Source organism: Scophthalmus maximus, chromosome 10 (assembly GCF_022379125.1).
Source record: "Scophthalmus maximus strain ysfricsl-2021 chromosome 10, ASM2237912v1, whole genome shotgun sequence".
NCBI classification, from domain to species: Eukaryota; Metazoa; Chordata; class Actinopteri; order Pleuronectiformes; family Scophthalmidae; genus Scophthalmus; species Scophthalmus maximus.
Window position 1 is genome coordinate 22,755,037 of NC_061524.1, and position 10,079 is coordinate 22,765,115.

At 40.4% G+C, this 10,079-nt stretch overlaps 1 protein-coding gene across 1 annotated transcript; it reads left to right on the plus strand.

The window, feature by feature from the left end:
* The first annotated feature begins 3,248 nt into the window (after nt 1–3,248).
* Nucleotides 3,249–9,729, plus strand: rrp15 (ribosomal RNA processing 15 homolog). The gene is made up of 5 exons (XM_035608849.2): nt 3,249–3,397; nt 4,470–4,765; nt 8,511–8,608; nt 8,696–8,882; nt 9,285–9,729. The coding sequence occupies exons 1-5, from the start codon at nt 3,358–3,360 to the stop codon at nt 9,435–9,437; spliced, it is 774 nt and encodes a 257-aa protein (XP_035464742.1). The 5' UTR covers nt 3,249–3,357; the 3' UTR covers nt 9,438–9,729.
* Nucleotides 9,730–10,079: the final 350 nt, after the last annotated feature.

Here is a 10,079-nt window from a genome sequence, read left to right on the forward strand (position 1 = left end):
CTGGTTCGGGTAGGGGTTGATGCTCGTGATGGGAATTTCCCCCAGCAGTCTTGGCCTATAGCAGCATAACTAAGAGATGGTTCAGTAAACACCTGAGCAGCTCTAACTATAAGATTTATCAAAGAGGAAGGTTTTAAATCAAACTTTAAATGTAAAGAGGTTGTCTGCCTCCCTGACACAAACTGGGAGCTGGTTCCAGAGGAGAGGAGCCTGGTTGCTGGATGCTCTGCCTCCCATTCTACTGTTACAGACTCTGGGAACCACAAGTAGTCCTGCGTTTACAGAGCGAAGCAATCTATTAGGATAATATGGAATTATGACCTCTGTAATATATGATGGGGCCTGATTATTAAGGGCTTTGTAGGTGAGGAGCAGGATTTTGAATTCAATCCTGGATTTTACAGGCCAATGTAGAGATCTCTCTTTTTTTTAGTTCCTGTCAGAACTCGTGCTGCAGCATTTGGATTAACTGGAGGCTTTTCACAGATTTATTAGGGCAACCCAACAGTAACGAATTACAGTCGTCCAGTCTAGAGGTGACAATTGCATGGACTAGTTTTTCAGCCTCCTTTTGAGATAGGATGTTTCTAATGTTCTTCATATTGCACAGGTGAAAGAAGTGAGACTTGTTTTATGTGCAAGTCAAAGGACATGTCCTGGTCACAGATAACTCCAAGGTTCCTCCCAACAGAGGTGGAGGCTAAAGTTATGCCGTCCAAGGTAACTATATGCTCAGATAGTATTTCTCTCTCTCTTTAGGACCGAGTGCAATGATTTCAGTTTTGTCAGAATTTAGAAGCAAACAATTATGTGTCATCCAGGCCTTTATGTCTTTAAGACAGTCGTGAAGTTTGTCTACCTGATTAGTTTCATCTGGCTTTTGTTGTCCATGAGCACAGTGGGCATATGAGAACTGCAGCCTGCATGTCATCTCTGAAGCCTGAGTAAGCATGGTGTACTGAGACAAAGCAGTCGCACAAAGAAAGGAGCGCCAAGACTCTTGGACCCCCACAGTGACCCGCATGTCTCACCTGAGGACGTGATTTGCACACAGCCTTACCTCGCTCATAGACAGAGACCCGTACGGCACCGCGAGGGGTCCCGTGTTGAAACTCTATAATAGAACGTGATGCCAATCACTCTACAAACCAGAAGAAGTGACCGTGCGTGCAGCTGAACCAGGCCTCAGGATTTCCGACTTCACCAGACAAACTGATATCATGCCCTTTTTTTTTCTTTTTCTCTGTGCGGGTTCGAAACGCACCCAGCACCGGTACCAGAAAGAGCCGTTGAGACGGAACACTCTGTCGATTGATCCCTGCAGGAGGAAATACCTGAACCCACATGCTTTCAACCGAGTCAGCTGCCGCACACCGTCAGTCGCTAGGAAGTACCACGGCTACCATCTTGTTCCTCCTCCCCTTTTCACGTGCACACACCTGAGCACACGAGCATGCAGGCACGCACGCACGCACATACACACACACTCTTGCTTGTTGTTGTCTTTTCATATGATGTTCATATGATATATGATTGGTAGCTTAGCACATGATAGACATTTGTTGATAAAAGTAGTATTGATTGTACATTGACATTGCTAAAGTTAATAAATGCTGTTAAATTTTAAAGATAAGTCGCTGTGTTATTTGCATGTATATTGTAATAAAGGCTGGTTATAGTGCTTGGTGTTTCAAAACTGACAAATTACAATACACCCAGCCAGGTGTAAAAAATAGAAGTTGTTTGTAATATAATAGTGTGTGTGTGTGCGTATGTGAGTGAGTGAGTGAGTGAGTGAGAATAATTGGCATGCAGGTCCAGACAAAATAATGTCACAAAAGGTCAGCTCCTCTGTATGTTCCATACCAGAAGGCTGACTCCCATGTGTAATCAAAATGTGAAGCAGTATTTAGACATTCAACATATACACCCAAAAATATACTGAGGGTCACTAGGGTAAGTATTAGAACAGAGACAGAATCCAACAGTTGTGCTTAAGAGCTGTGTTGCAAATTATTTGAGAATATGCTCCACTTAACCAGAATGTAATGTGTATATGATGAGGTAGGCTCTTGAGGCCCTGTCTTTCAGAGGGGCTCTGTATTAAAATCTACTTTACTCTTTATTATTTCCGTTTATATTGTGCTTGAAAGTGTTGAACGTTTCAATATAAATGAGTTTTTACTCAAATTAACACAATCTAAAGGCACATTGTGTGATTAAAGCAACATCAGTGGCTGCACTGAGAACACTACTGCTACACTGCTGAGTAACACTAAGCCCCCAGAAGCAGCTCTAGGCTTGGTTTTTATGAAGGTAAATGTTGCAAAATGCAAGTGCTTGTAGACTGGATTTGTGAACTTGTAGAATACAATTGTAGATTGATATTTACATGAATACAATGGCAGCTACAAACTTGTTATCTAACATTAACTGAATATTTATTGTGCTCTAGCTATATGCTCTTGCAAATCTATGGTGTTCATGTCATAGTAAATGTCACTTTTTTACCTTTAAAGTCAGAGGAGGGGGGAATTCAAGATTAATTATAATAATTTTATTTATATAGCATCTTTCAGAAGTAGCTTCACAAAGTGCTTTCACAAAAACATACAAATCACAGACAATTAAAATCAGCATTCCAACAACACGGTTTTCAGGTCACATATCTGTATAAAAAAAGATATGAAAACACAATATAAAACACATTATAAAAAGACGACATCACATAAAAGCAAGTCTGTAGAAATGTTTTTTTTTAAAGTGACTTAGAGAAGGCACAGACTCTGCCAACCTTAGTCACGCTGGGGCACCATAGGGTGTTAATCCGGGCCTGATTGGGATAGGAAGTCTATTCCATTATTTGAAAGAGACAGGACAAAAAATGTATTTATTTATTTATGCATTCAATTTATTTCTATTTCTCCAACATTGTAGGTGGCGCTAATGCACCCGCTGGTTGCCACCCGCCAAAAAAAAAGGAAGAAGAAGAAGTGAAAGAAGAGGAGGGAACTTTTTGACTGAAATATATTTTCTATTGGGATAAAAAGTCTGTTCCATTGTTTGAAGGAGACAGGACTCATCCAAAGAATTGAATTTATTTATTTATTCATTCAATAGCCACATTTTTATTTATTTATTTTTATTTTTATTTTGTTTTTGTTTTGTTTGTTTTTGGTTCTTGTTTTGGGTATAAAACTCTGGCTCACACTCCAAAATAGTAGGTGGCGGTAATGCACCATAACTCTGGTTGCCACCCGCCAAAAAAAAAAGGAAAAAGAAGAAGAAGAAAAAAAAAGGAGGGGAACTCTGCTACCTTAGCAGTCGTACTCTACGGAACAATTTTAATGTTACTCCATGATGGCGGACGTGGCGATGAGACTCGTGCAGATGCCAGGTGGGTTTGTTTGTGCCTATTGCCAGTGGTTCTCTCTGAAACACACGATCTAGGATTTGAATCTGTCAGCACGCGAGTTGCTTGCTCTGCTGCTTCGCTGCCAACCTAAATTAGTTTAGCCCTTCAGCTGCGGGGGCGTGTGCGTGTGAGAGAGGGCACACTGTCGTCTACATATACACGGAGACCTGCGGCCTGTACTACGAATAAAGTTCGACATACTCGGGATATGTTTTCGTTATCTGGCATAACTTCATCTATAATCGTGCGTCCTGATAACCTCTACTACAAAAGTGGATATCAGTTGTCTCGGTTAACCCTGGGTTTTCATATCCAGCTACGAGCGCGTTCATGTGGAAGAGGCGGAGTAGTTAATTACAAGCTTCATCGTCAGAACAGAATAAAGTTCTGAATATGATACGAGAACAAACGCTGATACCTGCAGGTGAATTTGCTGACATATAAAAGAAACAATCTACAAAGCGAAATGTTAATAATAGGGTCAAATAATTATAATAGACCGAACCACTCAAAATACTATTTTTAGCTTCATAACCAAAGTAGTTACAGGAATTTATCAAGTTATCTATGAAGTTAATATAAAAATAGAGGCAGCAGTTAACGCAATGTGCCCACATGCATTGTTGTTAGATTAGTCTTAATTCAGGTTTAAGTGAGACAATTTAACATCAAGGCCTAATCCCATTTCTCATTTTTACCCCTACCCCTTGCCTGTTTCAAGGGGAAGGGGTTGAAAATCTACCCTTATGAAATGGAACACCCCTTCGAACGCGATACTTCATCATGTAGGCAGACGCAACGTGTTTTTACCGGATGCCTATTTTCTCATAGACTTCTATAGAATCAGACTGACTATATTTTGCAACCAGTGGAGTCCACCTATGCTGGCTATTCCTGAGATTGCAGTATTCTGAATTGGTTTAATTTTTCCCAAGTTTGTGACTCCGTCCATTATTATATACTGTATATGGTAGTGGTAGAAGCACCGTGGGGTTTAGGTGTTGTGATAGCTAGTAACCCAGTGAATATAATTTTACCTATTTGTGTGACACAGGGGATGATGCCAAGCCTCAGTTTGAGGATGCCGATGACCAGAGTGACTCTGAAGTAGGGAGCAAGGACAAAGGATCAGAGGATGGAGGGAGTGATGGGGAGGAGGCAGAGGATGAAGAAGGAGGAGAGGGTGAGGATGAAGATGACAGTAACGCCAATGCTGGCTGGGCAGAGGCCATGGCAAAGATCCTGGGGAAGAAAACTGCTGAGAGCAAAAGCAGCATCTTGACCAAGAACAAAGAGCTGGACAAGAGGAAGGACATGGAGAGGCAAGAGCAGCTGGAGAGGAAGAAACAGGTAATGATGTTTCTCACCGAAATGAATAAATATGTATGTATATATACATATATACACACACACACACACACACACACACATACACCATTGTCTCCCACTGTGATAATTACTACCTTTAACAATGTATCACAACAGAAAACTGGTGTGCTTTATCTCCAGTAATAAAAATAATAATATATTGGATTTATAAAGCGCTTTTCAAATACCCAGTGCTTATGATTTGAGTACTAAGTTACTGCTTTCAATTCAATTCAATTTTATTTGTATAGCGCCATATCACAACATACATTGTCTCAAGGCACTTTACAGAGTGAGGTCAATATTACAATGCAAAATGCAACAAATCCCACAATGAGCAAAGGACTTGGCTACAGTGGAGAGAACAAACTCCCTTTTTAACAGGAAGAAATATCTGACAGAACCAGACTCAGTTGCAGGCGGTCATCTGTCTCGACCGGTTGGGGGGAGGTGAGAAATGGGGAAGAGAGGAGAGGTGGGCAGAAAGAGGGTGGGAGGAGAGACAGTAGGAGATTTGATTTTTGAAAACAACTTTTATTAAAAAATTCACCAGAAAAACCAGGGTCGTTTTTACAAACGCACTTAAAAAGAAAACTAAGAGAAGAGAGAGAGAGAGAGGACAGTTGAACAGCCGCCGCTTTAATATCTACCAGACTGATACTTATAATTAAAAAATGCAATTATGTTGTTGTTATTATTAGTGATGGTATTAATAATATTGATAATAATAACAATAATAATGACGGGTTTGAGTCCTGCAGCTCTGGGGTCAGAGATACACTAGGAGAGATAGAACACACAAACAGGGTTAGTGACATGTAATGTAAACATATGGGGGGATAGAGGGGTTGTTTAACAGTTGCTTTAATCTCTACCAGACTGATACTTATAATTAGGGAAAACTGACTAAATAAATGCAATTATGTTATTAATAATGACATGTAATGTAAATACATGGGGGCAGAGAGAGAGAGAAAGAGAAAGGAGAGAGCGGGAGAGGGAGAGAGGTGCTCATGATATTAGTTCCCGCAGCAGTCTAGGCCTATAGCAGCATAATAAAGAAATGGTTAATCACCTCTCCTGTCTCCCCCCATTTTTCTCCCTCACCCCAACCGGTCGCGGCAAATGGTCGCCCACAACTGAGTCCGGTTATGCTAGAGATTTCCTGTTAAAAAGGAGTTTTTATATCCTCAGTCGGCAAGTGCTGCTCATTGTAGGAACTGTTTGGTTTCTCTGTAATATTGTGAGGTCTCGTCCTAACTATGTTAAGTGTCTTGAGATAATGTATGTTATGATTTGGCACTATACAAATAACATTTTATTAAATTGGTTTAACAATATAGCATTAAACACAGAAAGATAATATTCACAACCACCATAAATGAGAAAGGCGCCCCAAAAAAGTTTGTAATTGAAGTTTGTCAGTAAGTTGCACCATAAGAAGAAACAGCAATGGTGAAAAGTAAGTAGCAGGGGATTTTATTTTCTTCAACGCAAGACAAGATGGAAATGTTACTATGTTACTGACACTAAGTGTTGATAAAGCTTTGCATTGGTAGTCAAGTCATGACTGATCAGAATCAATCTGATAGAGAGTATGGGCAAACGCGTCATGGTTTCCAAAAGTCTCAGTTTCTTCCCATCCAGTCTAAAATGTAACTTGAGAACATCAAACTAAGACAGGGCCAGTAGCTTTTCCAAAAAGTCTCAGAATCCAGAATTATGTGGATGACAGGTGAAAATTTAACAACAGTCATACATTTCAAAACTAAAATGTTTTGGTGTGGATTTATCCTGAGCAATCAGGGAAAACGTATTATTTGGATTTTATGACAGAGTGGTCAGAGAGAAAACCTGAGTGTAATTTTCTCATAGCACAGGAAAAACAAGTGGCTTTCTTATAAGGATGCACAGAGGACCAATATGAATACTTAATAATAGCATTACAGTTCTAATTATGACTTTGAAAACACCTTTTCTTTTAATAAGGTATATTTTCACTTTCTGACTGTAGCAAATAAACACACAGCATTTAGCTCTTGCCAACATTTTTACATTCAACCTTGTTTACCTGAACAAGCAGGGCACTGCCAAACATGTAACTTGAATGTAACCTGTCATATATTCAATGGATTTCAGTAACATGCAACTGCAGCAGAACAACTTAACTGACAGTTTAGTGATCAGGTCTGAGCCATTTTTTGGAAAGTGAGAGGCAGGTCCTTTTTGATGAATAGAAGGTTCTCTGCATTATCAGCTATTAGCCTGTTTTCATGACACTGAGCTAAACAGCTGTTCACTTTCCACAATGCTGCATGGTGCTGAGAGGTATCGGACTGACATTTGAGCCAGAGTGGGAAACCACACTTTGTTAATCTATTGCCCCGAGTACTGCAGTAGCTTGTCTTTCTCGAGAAGTTGTGGTCTCTCCAAGATAAGTCTCTAATTGAATGGCAGCACCCACTAGGGGTTGTAGCCGGGGTTCAGCGAAGTCTGGCACGTTGAGAGGGAGGGACAGAGGGAAATAGGGGGAAATAGAGGGAGATGGAGAGAGAGGGAGATAGAGAGAGAGAGAGAGCTACAGAGTGAATACAGAGAGGGAGCGGTGTCAGTGAGGACAAATAATTGAATCAGAGAAATAAAACTGTTGTGTTTTGTTTTAAATCTGATTGTTTCATTGTAGTTATGTTGTAAAGCAGAAACAAACACGGGCACATCTCTGCACAAGATATGATTTTTTTGTATGCAATGCAGCCGCAGTAAGGTTTATGTATCATTTTTGAACATTTTCATCATATTTTTAAAATACCGTGATAATACTGATAACCATGATAATTGTTTAACACATCTCCTGACTGCTGCTGGCATGGGCCTTGGGTAGCTTTTTTGGCAGGTGGTTCCATCGGATTATCCTGAATTCTCCAGTATCACCATCCCGTTGGGCTCTGTAGCAGTGTGGATGTTTGGGGAAAAACTACCATTAAAGCTAAAACATAGAAAATATTTTAGCTGGTAACAGACAAACTAGTCTGAAATTGTCAGAATGAATGTCAATATATTGACTCAAAATGATCATGTCAAAGATAAATAATAAAAGTTTTATGTTGTTCATAATGAAAGTTCTCTTTTCATCAGACTCAAACTACTATTCTCACATGCTTGACAGACAGACAGATAGTTACTCCTCTGATGCCAAAGGAGCTCACTTTTCGGGTTAACTCGTCAAAGGGAGCCAGAACAGCTAAAGGCTTTTCCATAAGTGAAAGGAGAAGAGCTGAAGCTGTGAGCAGGAAATCAGTTCGAGCAACAATATATGTGCGCACAAGCATAAAGTTTGAGCAGAAGCAGAATAAATGTGAATGCAAGAAGAAACTATTTGAGCACAAGAAGGAGCTATTTGAGTGTGAGGGCCGAGTTTGAAGGAAAGAATGACAAATCTGAACGTGAAATCAGTAAATAGTGCACTCAAACCGAAAGAAAACGCTCTTGAATAAAGATAGTAAAATAACTCCATACTTGCCTCCCTGACACAAACTGGGATGTGCTTCCAAAGGAGAGGAGCCTGGTGACTGAAGGCTCTGCCTCCCATTCAAGTGTGCACTGTAGCATGATGCTAATGATATCTCTCCCTCTAAGGGCAGATAATAGACACATTTGAATCATTCATGATCCAACTGTATTTGTATGTATTTTATTTGTATGCTGTATTTGTACTTCTTACCGAAAGATTGACAAGAGGCAAGCATGGGAGATGATGTGCAGGGAGAAACCTGACATAGTGATGGACCGAGAGACTGAAAGAGCTCTACAGAGGATTGCTACCAGGTGTCTACTCCTTTCTATGAGACTATATTTGACATTATCAGAACTAAGTGTTGTTCTTGATGTGATGGTGTATTTTTTTCTTCTCAGAGGGGTGGTGCAGCTGTTCAATGCTGTAAAGAAACACCAGAAGAATGTGGATGACAAGGTGAAGGAAGTAGGTGGCTCAGAGAGGAAGAAAGCCAAGATTCTTTGTTCTGTTTCGAAGAAAGATTTCATCGATGTGCTGAGGGGGACCGAGGTTGGAAGTGGAGGCACTGGCAAGACTGAAAAAAACGTGAGTTCAGTCATGTATAATGCTTTACGGCGCTACGTTATACTCTTCATGACAATACTTCAGGTAACATGAGTAAAAAAACATTTTTCCATTCATCTGTTGGAGAACTGTATTCAATTGTCTGCGATAAATAGTACAGTTTTGAAGTCTTTGGTTTATATTCATTTTCAAATAATACCAGTTTTATGCGTATGTAGCACAGCTGCCGTTTGTACTCTGTTATTACTGACTAGTGTGTTAAATTACCTTCTCCACCATACCAGGGAGACAAAAACAAAACTTTACTGGCAAATGGGGTCAACATGTAATGTTTTCCCAGAGTCTATAAAAAATGTAATGTCACTGAGTGCACACATGGTGTCACTGCTGCCTCATGAAACCGTGTGCGTGTGTCATGACCAGGCTGCTGCAGCACAGGACGAGAAACCTGCCTGGAGCGTCCTCAGAGATGATTTCATGATGGGAGCGTCCATGAAAGACTGGGACAAAGACAGTGATAAAGATGACACCGATCCACACTCAGCAGGGGGGCTAGAGGAAAGTGATTCAGACTGACACCATCCATACAGACTGCAGGGACTATGTTGACATGCCTTCAGGAACATTCTGGGGGAAAGGAACCCAGAGAAGAGACGGACTGTGCTCTGAAAAGAAGTAATGTGGAAACCGGACATACATAAAGGAGGACACTGGATGAAGTTGGAGAATCTTCTCTGTGTGAAGCTCCTGCCCTCCATCTGTCAGCATCAGTTTGTTCGGATTTAGTCTACAAACTGGAAACTTTGTAAATGTGAAGGTTTTGTACAGTGCTGGTTGAATAAACAGCCATGTCATGTTTCACCTACAATACTCTGTGCTCTTTCTGTAGACTGGACTGTCTATGTGTCTATGAAAGTGTTTTCACACGCACACAGAGCGAGAGAGACACACAGAGACACAGAGACAATTAATTAATAATTAGTGTTGGTTTGAAGCTGGGAAGTTATGAAAAATATGAACTGTGACCAGGCTATCCCTTAAAATTGAATTGATTGTAATGTGACAGTGGATGGACTACAACAAGTGAACACAATAGTATATGAATGCTTTTCTGGAGGTTTCCATCCAACAGATAGTCAGATCAGTAAAAATGATGAGTCGGAGCGTTTAAAAATCCTCACTGAACACCCAAGTCTGAAGGTTTTAGCTGAGAACCTG